The 15715-nt window shown below is 48.9% G+C and overlaps 7 protein-coding genes across 7 annotated transcripts; 3 read left to right on the top strand and 4 right to left on the bottom strand.

Moving 5' to 3' along the window:
• Positions 1-117: 117 nt before the first annotated feature.
• BJY04DRAFT_198672 (dynein light chain Tctex-type family protein) lies at positions 118-1329 on the top strand. Its single transcript, XM_073712639.1, has 4 exons — positions 118-445; positions 539-577; positions 669-743; positions 792-1329. Exons 1-4 carry the CDS (start codon positions 422-424, stop codon positions 1092-1094), a joined length of 441 nt encoding a protein of 146 aa, XP_073566979.1. The 5' UTR covers positions 118-421; the 3' UTR covers positions 1095-1329.
• An 805-nt stretch (positions 1330-2134) lies between these two features.
• BJY04DRAFT_198669 (SUR7/PalI family protein) lies at positions 2135-4145 on the bottom strand. The gene is made up of 2 exons (XM_073712638.1): positions 3010-4145; positions 2135-2957 (listed from the first exon to the last, which is right to left on the bottom strand). The coding sequence occupies exons 1-2, from the start codon at positions 3413-3415 to the stop codon at positions 2371-2373; spliced, it is 993 nt and encodes a 330-aa protein (XP_073566978.1). The 5' UTR covers positions 3416-4145; the 3' UTR covers positions 2135-2370.
• On the top strand, positions 4139-6191 carry BJY04DRAFT_198668 (PI-PLC domain-containing protein). The gene is made up of 3 exons (XM_073712637.1): positions 4139-4957; positions 5004-5603; positions 5651-6191. Exons 1-3 carry the CDS (start codon positions 4369-4371, stop codon positions 5869-5871), a joined length of 1410 nt encoding a protein of 469 aa, XP_073566977.1. The 5' UTR covers positions 4139-4368; the 3' UTR covers positions 5872-6191.
• A 1245-nt stretch (positions 6192-7436) lies between these two features.
• BJY04DRAFT_198665 (GFA family protein) lies at positions 7437-8661 on the bottom strand. The gene is made up of 5 exons (XM_073712636.1): positions 8432-8661; positions 8350-8375; positions 8178-8287; positions 8069-8094; positions 7437-7931 (listed from the first exon to the last, which is right to left on the bottom strand). Exons 1-5 carry the CDS (start codon positions 8512-8514, stop codon positions 7784-7786), a joined length of 393 nt encoding a protein of 130 aa, XP_073566976.1. The 5' UTR covers positions 8515-8661; the 3' UTR covers positions 7437-7783.
• Positions 8662-9027: 366 nt separating this feature from the next.
• On the top strand, positions 9028-9987 carry BJY04DRAFT_222290 (metallophosphatase domain-containing protein; the record flags this gene model as incomplete). Its single annotated transcript, XM_073717346.1, has 1 exon — positions 9028-9987. The coding sequence occupies one exon, from the start codon at positions 9028-9030 to the stop codon at positions 9985-9987; it is 960 nt and encodes a 319-aa protein (XP_073566975.1).
• Positions 9988-10081: 94 nt separating this feature from the next.
• BJY04DRAFT_230844 (FAD-binding oxidoreductase) lies at positions 10082-11857 on the bottom strand (the record flags this gene model as incomplete). Its single annotated transcript, XM_073719374.1, has 5 exons — positions 11757-11857; positions 11208-11708; positions 10719-11149; positions 10430-10647; positions 10082-10356 (listed from the first exon to the last, which is right to left on the bottom strand). The coding sequence occupies exons 1-5, from the start codon at positions 11838-11840 to the stop codon at positions 10082-10084; spliced, it is 1509 nt and encodes a 502-aa protein (XP_073566974.1). The 5' UTR covers positions 11841-11857.
• Positions 11858-13174: 1317 nt separating this feature from the next.
• BJY04DRAFT_222288 (DUF4246 domain-containing protein) lies at positions 13175-15238 on the bottom strand (the record flags this gene model as incomplete). The annotated part of the gene is made up of 2 exons (XM_073717345.1): positions 13175-14295; positions 14341-15238. 2 exons carry the CDS (start codon positions 15236-15238, stop codon positions 13175-13177), a joined length of 2019 nt encoding a protein of 672 aa, XP_073566973.1.
• Positions 15239-15715: the final 477 nt, after the last annotated feature.

Below are 15715 nucleotides of genomic sequence, written 5' to 3'. Positions count from 1 at the left end.
CCTGAAGTAGTAATAATGCCACTATTGACCTGACCCATAACAGGTATAGCGTGGGACGCCGCTTGTCCAACCACCAGTCGCAGAGTCACGCCCATGATGCCACTTGAGTGTCTGTCTCTCACATCAACAGGACCCTGGCCTTTCTCTTCGTCAACTTCGCTCGCTGTGCGTCAATCTTAGCCTCTCATCCTTGCATATATTCTCTCTTTGGTAAGTGCGACGCGATCCTTCTTCCCCGGACCAGTTTGTCCTCACCGGCCTCGGTCCACATTCTCCCCACAGACTTTCTCTGGTTCTGCCCACAACCTTCATCCGACAACGTCACAATATCTCGCGTCAACATCAACGAAGTTCTACTGACTCCCTGCTGCAAGACTCATAGTCGAACGTACAAGACCTCTGCGCAGATTCTCCTGATACAATGGCTGTCGAGAACCCCCCTACTGTACGTCAGCCGCAGAACACCCGATGCATCCTCGGTCGACGCGCGCGATGGACCCAAAACAACACCGGCCGCTAATCATCGCTCTTATTCTAGCCCGTCCCTATTGCGGATTTGACCAAGATTGCCACAGAGGTGCGTTCCTGAGCCAATGGGCGCTGGACTAAGCATCATGTACTGCTGAGTCGTCGACAATTCGAAACCCCGACTGATCTTATTAAAACAGGCCTGCGATTCCGCCCTTGGACAAGCCGACGGTTACGAGCACACCCAGGTCGGAACATGGAACTCGGCGATTATTGTACGTGTCGCTCTATCAACAGGAGGGCTCTCTTAACAGATATGGCAGAACGGTATCCTCAAAGCTCTCATCACCGCCACCACCCCCTCCACCCCCTCCACACCCTCTACTCCCTCTACTCCCCCGCCATACCGATTTACCGTGAACAGCACCATCGTGCAACAAGGCCTGATTGATAAGGGCTCTGCGGCTGACGGCTCTGCCGCTAACACCGGCAAACGCGGCATGCACTCTGCCTCCGGCGCCTTCTGGGACGTCAACCGCGATGGAATGTGGACATTCAAGTACCCCGGCGCGGAAGCCAAGGGCCTCGACGTCGTCGTGAGCGTGACATGGTTTGCCCTCGGCTGAGCAGATACAGGGCGCCAAAACGAGAGAAAAACGTCATAAGATATACCATTTCACTATTATCATTTTCTGAGAATTCTACATTTCTTTCCTTTGTTGGAGCGCGGTGCATTTGCCTGAGAACTGAATGTTATCACATCATTTTTGCCTGTCTTATGCCCAGGTATGTTCGTTAGCTATATACCATGATATGCAGTGAGCAAGCAAGGAAATTGAACAAGAAATCCCATCTCAAGAAGCAGCGGATCCTCTGCTATCGTTACGTCCCCTCTTGAAGCAGTCACCATGCACGTCGCAGTCTAGACCAGTAAGAGAGTAAGGTAGGACCCTGCACCTGTTCAAGGGTCTCCACGCTTCTCAGCCCCCGACGTAGTACATTCCTCTAACAGCCGAACAAGGTCATTCCAGCCCCAAGTCAAACCCACAACAACCTTAATAGAACCTTACTTCAACATCGTGTCGTTTTAGGAATTCTTCCTGCAGTACTGGATACTACTAGTTAGGACACATGGACGTACATTGTAAGCTCATATATCCCGCCGCATCATTCCGTTCGACAACTCCACCTCCCGTGGGATCTCAGAATGAATTATGTACGTAATACAAGAAGTAAAATATAAATATATATATATATAGCGCTACCTATTCAAGTGCGGTTTCTGTTTCGGGGTTTGCATGCAGGCTCTCGGTCAAGTTGACGTTGCACAGTCATCAGACTCTAATAAATAATACAAACGCATTTGGGCCTTTTCCTTCCAAAGGACTTGATGTGATCGCCGTTAAGCTATCTAAGCATCTCCCCTTAGAGTAGAGTGGCTGTGCCGCTGCGATTTCTCGAGTTCCACAGTAGCTATGGGAACGGTCAAGCTCCGGGTGGGTACTTGAGCAGTTTTCTCGTCTGCTATGATCTGAACGATTTGGGATAGGAGTAAGGCCTCACTTAAGAGGGGGATATGGGATGTTGATTATCAGGTTACAGTCCGTTCGGATGCCGGGTTATCTGATCCTCTAGATTGTAGATTGCAAGCCAAAGCAGTATAGAATAATATATATATATATATATATCATAACCGTAACGTCGTAACTAGAGTCGTACATAGTTATAGCAGCTATATCCCAAGTCCAAAAAACCGCCTACAGCCATTTAACCCAATCTAATGCAACAAAGAGCCGATTTTATAGTTTAGATGTCTCTCGTCCGTGTGAGATCCGTATATATTGATGATGGTAAGGATGACCTGGTAAATACAAAAGGGGTACCAGGATGGTCGGAAGCAAATCATTGCTGCAGCTGTTCACCTGGAGGGCTTCGCTGGCGCGGGCTGTTCTTCTCCAGCATTTCAGGGGTTGCAGTACCGGTGGTCGTGGAGCCCTCAGGGTGATGCTTGAGCTGCTTGCGCGCTTTACGGCCTCCGCAACACGACGCACAGCAGGAGCCGAGTTCGACGAGAAACGCGAAAAGGTTGAACGCCGCGGCGATCCACATGAATGCCAGCATGCGAGTACCAAGCTCAGCACGGATGTTGAGTTCGAATGCGTCGCCGCTTGAGAAGACATTTTTGAAAATAATGAACATAACAGTCGCGATGACGACGGCAACGATTGTAAAGAGAGCGGTAAGAAAGGTAAAGATGGTAAAGGGAATTGAGCGGAGGAGAACGAATGTGCGCCGACGATGCGGAGGGTGGAGTCGGTTGACGCCTGGGTCAGGAGAGAGTATCTGCGGCGGGCGCGAGGAGACCGCAAATGGCGATGCGAAAATGAGGATGAAAGTGAGCACAGTCGCGGTGATGAAGAGACCGAACATCCAATGGGAGGCTTCGCGGGCGAGGTCGAGAGCATCCGTGATATCGGCCGGGAGGGCAACTATAGCATTGTCAGAGGTGCATCATCTTTGTGCTTTATGACGGCAACTTACTGGAAGCTCCGGCGAGCAATTCACTGAGGATAATCTGGACTGGATTAAACCAGTAGAGTGTTTTCGGGCTTGAGCAGAATGTGATGCCCTCATTGTTGTAGCCCTCACAGAAATTCCATAGCCCAACCTGATAGAAGTCGTGGAGACCGATAGACCGAGCAATACTGTTGATGAAGACGGCGTTGGGTACCGACAGTGGTATAATATCGGAGAGGTCAATTTTCATAAACCATGTTTGCCGGAGGACAGGCTTGTCGGCGATATTTCCAATGACCACGAGAATGAGAAAAATAAAGGCGATGAGGTGCAAAAACGAGCGTAAGATGCGGTGCCTCAGTACAGTCGACCGACTCCGGCCGTAGACGGGACGCTCGGAGGACCTGCGGAAGCGAGGAAGCACCGCCATAGACCCTGGCCGATGCGAAAGGACAAGCAGAAGCTATGGATATTTCGACCACGGCTGTATGAATGGTAGAAGATATAGATACGGACTGAGAGCTAGGGGTGGAGGAGACGAGATTGGAGGTGAGGGTGCGGCGGAGCAACAGTGGGAAGATTGGGATTTGACTGTGTTGATTATGAGGAGAAGCTAAGGATGACGTTGGATCTCGAAAATCGTGGGCCAACGAGAGAAGCAAAAATGACAGGCTGGTAAGAATAAGAAAAGTGAACGGAGCATGAAATGATTGAAAGGAGAGGGAGGACGAAGGTAGGTAAGGTTTTGCGAGGAGAGCAACATGAAAGTGGCTAGAAGCTCTGTGATCAGCGGCGTCCATCAATAATAGTCTTGCCCAACTTCCAAGACGAGCTCTTGCCGACCCATCCACAGTTGGCCGGCGATGATGAAGCTCGCCAGAGATCTTCTGATGATCGCGGCCTGTTTACGAGGATTGATTGTCGTTTTGTCTCCCAGTCGCAACTGCCTTGAAGTCTTTTGAAGTCTTCTACCTCCTAGCATTCAACACGAGCAACTGAAACATCAAACAACAACTCAGCCAGCATCTCCTTGCAGAATCTGGTAACCTAAGCTGGGCATCAAAATCGGAGTCTGGACCGCATTTTTCTTCACCTGGTGTCAGCCTGCAACGTCATTCATCGGTATGCCGCGCCCGCTGAGGCCCCTTTAATTGGCCGACACTCCACGAGGTTCGCAATCGGCGATCGTTAATTCCTTTAGCGCAGCCACGCTCACCTCTTGGTATTCCTCTCTTTCTTCTCCTCCTTCTCCGGCCCTCCGACGCAAGGTTGTGGCTGTGGCTCTGACGTTGTTGTTTTTCTCCCCCTCTTGAAATTCTCTTTCTGTTCTCCCACCTTCACCGATAGAGGACAGAGGATAGGGAAAAGCTCACAGCCTGCAAAATGAGGGCAGCCCGTTTCTTGCCGCTCATGGCCGTCGGCCTGGTGCTCTCTCAAAATTCCGACAGCGAAACCGACTCCGACTCGGCGACCACCACCACCACCGGTCTCGATGAACAAGCCATTTCAGAGGCGCTTGCTGAGATCGCGAGCTCTATTACCACTACCATTGACGACGCGACTGTTCCGACCGGTGATTATATCACCTATTCGACCACTGTTTACCTCACAGACCATGGCGAAGTCATCGGCTCAACTGCCGTCGAGGTGACGGGGACGCCGGGAAGCAATACAACAGCTTCAAACGCCACCGCAACAGCAACTTCGGACTCGGTCACTGTGCTTATGGGTGGGCAAACAACAATCACCGGCAATGTGACCACCAATTCCACGCACTCCGCAACCCCGTCTCCCTCTCAAACGCCGGCAGTCAACACCCAGCCCTGCAATGGCCACCCTGAGTTCTGTAGCCGGAAATACTCCAACATCACCATGGTTGCCGCACACAACAGTCCTTTTGTTATGCAAGGAAACGTTGCCGCAAACCAAGCGTTGGGTGTGGAGTACCAATTGGACGATGGAGTTCGGATGTGTACGTCTCTCAGACATTTAAATTTGAGTAAGCTGACCCTTCGCAGTGCAATTCCAGGCCCACGTCCAGAACGAAACGGTAAATCTCTGCCATACGAGCTGCGACCTGTTAAGTGCAGGCTCACTCGAGGACTATCTCACTTCTGTCGCGACCTGGTTGCGGGAACACCCGTACGATGTCGTCAGCCTTCTAATAGGAAACTACGACTATGCCGCACCCGGGAACTTCACCGGTCCTTTCGAGAGGTCAGGCTTGATGGACATGGTGTTCACACCGCCAATGATTCCCATGGGGCTCGATGACTGGCCTACCCTCGGTAGCATCATCCTGTCCGGTAAGCGGGCAATCGTCTTCATGGACTATGAGGCCAACCAAACCGCCTACCCATGGTTGATGGACGAGTTTTCGCAAATGTGGGAGACTCCCTTCTCGCCGACGGACCGTACCTTCCCTTGCACCGTGCAGCGCCCACCTGACCTGGCGGAGAATGACGCCCGAGAGCGCTTGTACATGGCTAACCACAATCTGAACCTCGAGTTCAACATTGCCAATATCAACTTGCTTATCCCGAACACCGCTATTCTTAATGAGACCAACGCTGATAGCGGCTACGGAAGCCTTGGTTGGATGGCAGACAACTGTACCAGTAAGTTATTCTTAGTGTTTCTCTTAGAGCCATGCTAACAGAATCAGCTATGTGGAATCGACCCCCGAACTTTTTGTTAGTAGACTACTACAACGAAGGCAACTTCAACGGCTCGGTATTCCAGGTTGCAGCTGATATGAACAATGTCACCTACGATCGAGATTCATGCTGCGGGACTCTATCCGCTGCCTCGAGCCTGATGCCGGGTGCTACCTTGATGAGTGCCGTGCTCCTGTTCATTGGAGCCCAAGTCCTTACGTCGTTCTAAACCTTATACAAATATCAAACCACTGTACTGTACATACACGATAGAGCATATCTATAATTCACGAAGAGACGACTGCATTCTTGTATTCATACCAAATTTGCCTTCAAACCTTTCAACAATTATCAGCATTCGATAAGGTTGCCGACTGCTGAAAGGGTAACCAAATTTCTACTAGCTTCAAGTCAAACAAGATATCACTACTGAGAATCTGTCTTCCAGTTCAATTACTGGGGGATGCATATGTCTTCATTGCTGGCTTCTAGATCTTTTGATTCTATCTCCTTTTCGATGTTCGTACATCCTCTCCATGGTACAGCCATCAAGACACCTACTAAGGGGTCATATTTTGACTTTTTTATCGCCTAGATTCCTCTTGGATAGCAATTGATCGTTGGTGGTTAAGACGCGCCCGAATAAACAATATACCTGAGCGCACTGCACAAATCCTACAATAAGCCGCACTGCTGGCTTCTGGTTTCCTAACTAAAGGACACACTACAAAAACTAGTTTTCCTTGTTTTGTTAACTCACTGACCGGCTTAGTGAGTAATCGTGTTCATGAGGGCTTGTGGTAGGTTTCTATGGATGCTTGGATTTGTATTCCTTGTGACAATAATCATGAACAAAACAGGAAGACTAGAATGCTTGATAAGGATTATATTGGGCCAGCTATAGCGCAGATACATGCCAGAGCCCCCATGAGATGGACTTGGATAGATAAGGGGGGCTTTGAATGTTCTTACCATTAATCTCTGAATCATCCAGGTGTTGACTATCTCCATGTTGGAGATATCAGCTATACCTAGGTAGCTGGATCTGACTGCTTGATTGTCTTGGCCCTGGTAGAGTAGCCAGTTGTCAATCTAGCCGTGACGAGCTGGTATGCAACCGAAGACTCCTATCTAGACTAGTAATGGCTAGAATGGACTAAAAGTAATCCTAGCCCTACCTAGCACATAGTTCTGATTTTATACTGGACCACCACATCTGCTTCTTGAGTGGTTGAGTCGAAGACTGAGAGGGTTCTCAACATTTATACTATGCCGAACATAACGCCTTCGTCAGTACAACATTCTCTACAGCTATACCAGTAGCTTTTGGCCCGCGGCACGTCGACTTGGAGGATTTCATCAAGCCAGTTCACTCAGCGGTCTTGGAGGTAAACCGTCTCTAACCCTTAAGACCCTGGGAACCTCGTCTAAACCGGTGATTATTTGTTTGTTTACTATCTTTAAGTTTATCAAGTAAAGGATCGTTGAAATTCAAGATACTAGGACAGTTATATTGTGCTCGATGCCTCTTTTTGAGTGGCAATGTCTTGATGATACCCGCATCTGCTTCGTATATGTCTTCACATCCCATTAATTTTGTCCTGTGGATGAATGGCATAATCAATGTATAATGCATCAAAACACTGGACTAGCACTATTGTTGCGTGTTTCAATAGCCTCGAGTCCTCTTGAATACAACAAAGCACTTGGATGCAAGTCCACCGAACAAGAAGCCAAATAGGTTATCCAATCGGCGGCCTTTTCTTAGATAACTGTAGATTTAACCAAGTCGTAGGCTGCATAGAGAATGAAAGACGGAATCTACCAACCAGCTTCAGATTAAACAGGACATTTCAGATATCACGCTCCGAAACCCAATCCGAGGCCATGATTCTCAACTTCCCAATTCGTCCAACTGTCCACGTTCTAGCCCATATTCTAAACGTCTATGTCGAGCTTTAGCCGCTTTAACTTTGTAATATACGCTCCACAACCCGTGCTCTTTTTACTTGATCCGTTCAATCCAATCCAGCTGTAAAATGAAATAAACATTCACCCCATAAGCACCTTTATCACCCTCAGAATTGAACCCCAAACCAACACCCCGCTTCACACAAACATCAACACCACAGAGTACCTAGCTATCCTTGATTCGCCCCCTCGACAGCATTATCCCATTCCTGCCGCCGGTCCGTGAAAACCTCCATCTCTGGCGGGGAGATCTCATCGAACAATGAAGCCTTGATGAGCGATTTTCCGGGAAACTTAGGACTTTTGGTTTCAACTGGGCTATTAGATGTCAGCTTTAGCCACCTTGACTTGAGACTCGACAAGAAATGGGGACTGTAGAGTGCAGTAGCGGTGTTGGAAAGAGGTCATTCAAGGCATTGTGAAGAGAACTTGGATGGCCGCGTGGCAATGCTTACCTTCCGCATTGGCTACAGAAATGGCGCTGTATAGTCGTTAGTTAGTTGGTTTTTATTTCAGAAATTTCAACTGAGGAATAGATATAAATAGGGGAAGGGTCTGGCATACAAGAACTGTATTCCCGCTCAATGTATCAGTGTCTTCGAATCCACGCAGCGAAGAGGTGGAATCTTCGATCTTAACATCCTTCTCATCGAGAACGTAGTTTAGTGATGCTCCTAACGCGTTTAGTTCCTCGTTAGTTCATATTTCTACCCTATGGTAGGCAGTTTGTACTAACCACCTCCGGATCGGCCACAATTGCGACTATACGATGATTGTTAGCTTCAATGTATTTAAACGGGCTATGGATGGATTACTACCAGTGACATTTTAGTGATTTCGGCGGCTGCTCCGGCAGTGAAACGCGGATCTTGCCGCAGATGCAGTGGCCAGTGTAGGGCATAGTTGTAAGGGGTCGAAGAGCTCAAGTGTTGAACTCCAGGAAGGGTAGGTAGAATTAGTACGACGATTGAAGCACAAGAGGAAAAGAGAAACAAGCACCTTTAGTACAAGACAAATGACGTCTATTTAAGGTTCCCAGCAGTCCCCGAAGAAAAGTCTTTTAATTTATTTATTTTGAGCGGAAACGAGCGGGAGTTTCCGCGGAAAGAAGTGTGGGCTGGGTGGACATCCATGGTGGATGCTAGCTTGAAAAATAAATTACATTTACTGTGCCCACCATCGGTTCCAATGTTATGCTTATTTCGACCTGTGCAAGAGTGACCCCGAGAAGAATTTAGCTTCGTTTTTCTTCCTAGCATAAGAACTGTCATCCTAGGTCAAACCATTGGTCGAGCTGACTTAACCTTTCGCCATGAATAATCCTGCCATCTGGCCTCTCCCTTTCGCATACCATCACAACGGAAATGCCAGATATTATGACTGATATCGATACAACCCAATCCGCTCTAGTTCCATGTCGTTCAGCCGTCAATCCGGCCTTGACGCCCTCCTCCAACGCCCAGAACAGGAAAGTTTCTGGACGTGTCTGTTTAGATCTCCAGCGAAGGTCTTAGCAAAACTTCTTTACGACCCGTTTTCGAGAACAGACTACGTCACCGTGATTAGAGAAGATCAACTCACAGTACGAGTCGTCTGCATTTCAGACACCCATAACACCGAACCTCAACTGCCAGACGGCGACATTCTCATCCACGCCGGCGACCTAACGCAGTCAGGGAGTCGAAAAGAGCTCGAAGCACAAATTGACTGGCTGGATAACCATCCCCATCAATTCAAAGTGGTTATAGCGGGAAATCACGACCTATATCTTGATTCGCTGTCATCTGTGAACAGAGAAGCCAGAGATGCTGAAAATAAGGGCTCAATCAACTGGAAGTCACTGATTTACCTTGAAAACTCCTCCACAACACTCAATACCAGCAAAAGCCAAGAGATCAAACTCTTTGGCTCGCCGTATACACCGAAACACGGAAACTGGGCATTCCAGTATCCGCGCGCGGACAGCAGGAGCTGGGAGGATATTGGAATTCCTGATGATACTGATATCCTCATCACGCATGGTCCGCCGCGAGCACATCTTGATCTGGGCCATCTGGGTTGTCAACACCTTCTTGATAAGTTGTGGTCGATGCAGCGAAGGCCCAAGTTGCATGTTTTTGGACACATTCATGGGGCCTATGGGAAGGAGACGGTATTTTGGGACTCGTTTCAGCGGGCTTATGAGAGAATCTTACGGAATGAGTTCAATATTTTGAACCTGATGACACTCTTATACTTTGTGGTGCTGAGGTTAGTTGGTCTGTGGAGTGCGGAGGGAAAGGAGAGGACGGTTATGGCCAACGCTGCATCTGTGGGAGGGGTACGCGATGAGAAGAGACGGGCAGCAATATGTGTTGACATCCCGGTTACTTAGCATAAACCGAAAACCTAGTGATAGAATATTGGATTGCACTTAGGGCTAAATACTGGATAAATTACGGTATCGTTACTGTATACTTTCTCAATGCTCAAGCTTTGCTAACCTTGAACCCGCCAGGGACCTGCTCCTGAAAAACTCCTAACGGATCATACTTCTCCGAAACAGTCCTCAAGAACTCCAAGTTCTCCTCCCCATAGCTACGCAATGGATTCTGGTTCGCCGCCGCATAGTTCAAATACACATAGGGATAATCCCCGCCCACAGACTTTGCATAGTCCTCTAGCTCATCCATGAACGTCTCCCCAATACGATTGAAGAGGGGGTTGTCTTCAACGTTATCCCATGTTAGCCAAAGGAGGTCGACTGTCAGATTTAGTCAGCGTCATCTCTATTTAGAGTCAAAGGAGGGGATAAAGAAAGAGAAGTAGCAGCGTACGGATGTAGTTCCTCTCTTCGTCAAGGCCAAGAACATTTCCACCTTTTTGTTTTCCGATCTGGGCAAAGAGCGCAGGTAGCGGCTGGAAGAGGCTGATGATAGACCAATTCACGCTCTTAACTGACGCTTTGAGCTCCTCGATGAGCCGGTCTTGAATAGCGATTGCTTTGCGGACTATGCGCGGGTCGTTGGCGAAGGTTAGGGTGAAGAAGTTCTCACTAGATGTATCTCGTTAGTTTGTTCTTTTCAATAATCAGTATAACCTGATGAAACACTGAAGGGAACGTACTGCAACCCGCCGCCGGGCTCCAACTCCCCCACCAACCCCTCAACACTCGTCCACCTCATTGAATCCGATATATTCGGGAGGTTGTAGAACCGCTGAAAAGCCCCCGGATACGCTACGGGCTGCGCATAAACAAACGAGTTTGCAATAATCGGAAACCCAAGCTTCGAGTTATAGGTGTATAGCGGGATCAAGGATGCAAGAGGATCCAGGTGCACATTGTCGGTAAACTCGATCAGGGCGTCAACCTGTGCGTCGAATGTTGACTGGTGGTCGTAGGTGACGATTCCGCCCCAGAGGAGCTCTGAGGGGAAGGTCTCGAGATCAAAGCGAGTGACTATACCGAAGTTGCCGGAGCCGCCTTTTAGGGCTTTGAAGAGGTCCGAGTTGTGTGTTTTGTTTGCGTTTATTATCTCGCCGGTTGAGAGGACGATCTGTGAAGTATCTGGGTTAGTATGAGACTGGCCAAAAGACAATCCAGACGTAAAATACCTCGAAGCTCACCACAGCATCACAAGTAAAGCCGTACTGCGCACTATGAAACGAGTTCCCGCCCCCTGTGATGAAACCACCCACACCAACAGCACCTCCCCTGCCACCCGGCACTGCAACATTGTATTTGCCCAAAGCTTTATAAACGGACTTCCACCGCGCGCCCGGTTGGATCGATGCGATTGACGTCTCAGGATTATAGACCGTGCTGTTTAGCATCGACAAATCCACCGTCACCGCATAGTCTGCATTCGTCGAGCCCAGAATCGTACTATGTCCTCCGGAGCGAATCGCAAACTTACACCGCGGGGTGTAGTCGCTTGCTTCCACGAGTGTCGAGATAGCCAAGGACACATCTTCTGTAGAATGTGGCTGCACAATGCACGCGGGGTAGAGCTGCTGGATGTCGGCGCGCCAGTAAGTCCCGAGGGAAGTGTGGTAGGCTTGGTCGTGTGGATAGAGCACTTGGGCGCCGAGAGACGTATTCCTTAACGCGGTGCACTATCCTTTCAGATTAGCAAGAGATAGATCAGAGGAGTGGCGGCATACACAGGCCGAAACCGATCCATTAGCCGGACACGTCTTGAGGACGCTCTCTAGCAACGAGACAACCCTATACGGACAGACCTTCATCGCCCCTCACTTTCAATCGAACACATGGAGAACAGAAAAAAAAATGCTTCCCCGAGCGAATCATTCGCCATTAAATAGCGAACCCACAGCCTCACCAGCGGGCAGCCCCGCCCAGGCAAGGGTAGACTGTAGTCCATCCCATTCCACACCACCCGCCTCTACCCCCCGTTCACGATCGAGGTAGTCGCATCTATACTATAACCGGCCAAGAGGTGCATAAGCCGCGAGGTTAGCGCGGGTCTGAAACGGCAATCAAGGCCATTGTTGCTCGACCGCTAGTTTAGCCGATCGAAACCCTGTCTAGCGCTGTTTTTGGCGCCGTGGTGGGGTGGACTGTACGGAGTTGGGAGGTTCTACCGAATTTTTGCCGGAAGAATTAACGCTTGGAGGGAGCTTGGATTTATGGTTGTCATCTCGCTAAAATGGTGGATGACTTAGAATGGGGTGGAAAGTATGGTTTGATGCATTGGGTTGTTCATACTTGCTATCTACTACGGATGATGTAGTGGGTGATCTGCGAGCATAACCCTAACTGACCTAACCTCTTGACAAAAGTACGAACTGCTGATCTGGTCATCTGCAGTTAATCTATTTTGAGTTTAAGATAGAAAGTCTATGCTACCTAGGTATAACATAATCTTTCCGGACCAAGAAGCTTGAGTACAAGGCCGGGGGAGGAAATCGTAACTCCAGTACATACACCAGTCCGTCATTGCGCACCCGAACATCCAGAAGCAAGATCTAGCAGGTCAAATTAGTGGCTTTCCCCCCTGTAATTTATGTTGAAAATATCACAGCTATCATCTGTGGCCTAAGCCATAGATGACCTGGTCCAGGCTAATGAGATGCTCATATTACCAGGTTTCTAAAATACATGAGGCTCAGTCTGTTAACGTATCTACTGTTAATAAAAGGCCCCCAAAGGCGCCTCTGAGGCTTTGATCTAAGTAGCAATGTGAAATTAGGCTTATACAGGTAGTGTGGTAAAGGTGTAAGAAGGCTTTGCTTATTTTTAGTACATTACGAGTTAGATCCGACAGCTTTGCTCATTATGGCTCTGATTCATGGATTGAGAATGTTAGTATCGTGTTAATCATTTGGTATTCTTCTGACATGGACATGCATGGTGTATATTCGAGATGGACCAGTATATCTGTTTGAAGTCCCGCTGTTCAGTCGCACTACCGGGTGGGAGGTTGGATAAGTCAAGATGACAAGAAGTGGAGTTCTTCAAGAACGAATGCGTGGGAGGTAGTATGGTAAGATCAAGCCATGCATAGCCAAATAGCGCAGTTGTATAATGTGGTAATGGAAGGGTAGCATCGTGTCTTCAACTAAGAATCTACTTTGATAAACACTACAGAGTTCATCTCGAATTCAGTGAAGTCTTTCTTACGGACCTCTTCCTCCTCCTCAGCTCGCTTTTGTCGATGAATCTCAGCCTCCTGCAACGACATAAGCCATGGTCCCGTATCCGCAATAATCTGATCAGTCAATTCTCGGGGTAGCGGGTGGGCAGCGGCTAGGTGGGATCGTGCTTCCTGCTCCCACCAGTCGGCGTGTTGTGGAGGGACGTTTCGTGTCGAACAGATGCGATAGTAAGGGTCAACGAGCCACAGGGTCAAGAAGCGACAATGTCCCGATCGAGTTTTGTCGGCCAGTTCAAACGGATCAAGTCGATGGCGCAGGCAGTTAGGGAAGGCGATTAGACCACCTTGGCGAAGAGGGACAGATCCCAGGTCTTGGAATAGTGATTTTTCGTGTTTGACACCGTACAACTCTTCCATGTATGGCACTTCCCAATTCTCGTCGAACGAGTACTCGTCACCAAAAAATTCGGGATGCTGGATGAACGACATGCGGGGCTCGTTGATATTCTCTGTATCAAAGCAATAGACCGCGACGCCCGCAATATGCTCGTTCAGTATACCGTCTGCGTGCCAGTCTTCTCCCTCGAAGGTTGCGTTATCTGGCGTGAGCTCAATGCCCCCGAGCTTGACAATCACCTGCAGTCCCTTCTCGCGGAACTCCTCCTGCAGTTCTACGGTCTGAAACTGGTGATCGAAATCTTCTTTTGCTCTGCGGAACTCCCTGGCAAGATTGGGATCCTTGGTTCCGCGAGCTCTCTCCCAAAATTCTTGGGTCATGTCTATTTTGTCATGACCCTCGCGGCTGACAATCGCTTTGGCCGTCCGCCCTGCTTTCCAGTCTTCGTAAGAATAGGTGGTTCCGGGCTCAGAGTGGAGGAACTGAAACGTGCGGCTATACTTAATATTCACAACTTCACGCAGAGATAGTGTTGTCTCCCAGTCTTCCGGGATTTCGCCAGTGGTGTTAAACCGCCACCTCACCTCAACGCCGTGCTCTGGTGACTTGAGATACTCCTTGACGCGGTCAAGCGAGCGCTGATAATCTTCAGAGGACCGATCAACATCCAGCGTTTTTGGGAGCTCTTCTGCCCATTGAGGAAAGGGATTTATTCACTCGACTCCGTAGGTACGAATTCGCAGGGGATCCCGGCCGACGGTATGCCAGTACTTTCTAGGATGTTCGCGCACACGTCTGATTAGGATCTCATTCCATGGTTCGATGGTTCGAGATATCACGTTTTCCAGCGTCTCGTAGAGCGGTCGCTGTTCATGAGGATGGAGATTGTTGATGTATGAAGTAATTCGGACGTCCGTCGATCCAGACGGTCCGCAGAATTCCACCTCGCAGGGTAGCCATTGGTAGCGCTGCGAATAAGGGTCGTCTTCAAATTCCCATGCATCTTGATTACTATAGAACAGTGGTGCTACCTCTCCCTGTCCGTAAGCACCCAGAGTCTGATCAAGCAGAACACTGCCCCCATTGAGCAGCACTCGCGTGTTTCCGCAAGTCAGCGGGTACAGCGAGGGGTCAACCAGGTTCCAGATCTGCTGGATTGCACCGATTTTCCTGTCCTTGGATGCCGATGCGACAAGGTCCTTGATCTCTGTTCTCACCGTAGGAGGGATAATGATGTCTGACTTGCACACTCCGGCTCCAGCATTCAGAACCATGATCAAGCCAGTCTCCTGGTATCGCTCTGCCTTGTCGCGTAGCTCGGACACACACCAGTCCCACGCCTTGGAGCTAATTAGTGGGAACTCCTTGACGGCTTCAGTCCGCCAGTTTTGCACAGATGATGCGTCAAACACCAGACCCTCCCAGCCCGGTCGTTCGGTTAGAAAGTTCATCAGTTTCAGCATTTGCAGCTCGCGAGCAGTAAAAGGCGCCGGTAACCAATTGTGATGGGCAAGACCTGCAAAATAGGTATACGGTAAGGGCCTGGCACCAAGACAAACTCCATTGAGTCCTGGCACCTTCAAAGGCCCATTGCCTGTATTGTCAAACTCGATCTTGACATCTGAGATCATTGGGGAAAGTTTTATGAAGAGTTATCAGGAAGGCGCAGGAGGTGAGGTAGAGCAGAGCCAGCCCTACTATGTAAACTGAAAACAAGAGCAGATCATGGTGATATTCAGGGTCAAGACCGTAAATCCAATGTTCCAGATTAGCCTTGACTGAGTGTCGATTCGTCAATCCGTAATATTTGGAAGAAATATTGGATCATATCTGCACGCCCCCACTTGGAACCGTGAAATCTCTGCAAACCTGCGGACCCTACTCCGTACTGCTTGCCAGTCATTGTTGTTATGCTCATTTTTATACTTGCTCACTTGGCTTATCTGTATTTCTGATCATCGCTTTAAGACAAACATGTCTAGTTGATCGAGCATTGTAAGTAGTGGAGTGATGGTAGGCCCTGGGGAAAGTGGTAATGTTGTACTCAACAAGAAGAATTGTAGGCTATCTAGCTGATAAAGGCAAATAAGAGAAGTGAAACAAACATC

This window comes from Aspergillus karnatakaensis, assembly GCF_047715665.1.
Source record: "Aspergillus karnatakaensis strain CBS 102800 unplaced genomic scaffold BJY04scaffold_58, whole genome shotgun sequence".
NCBI classification, from domain to species: domain Eukaryota; kingdom Fungi; phylum Ascomycota; class Eurotiomycetes; order Eurotiales; family Aspergillaceae; genus Aspergillus; species Aspergillus karnatakaensis.
This window is presented reverse-complemented; position numbering and strand designations above follow the sequence as displayed.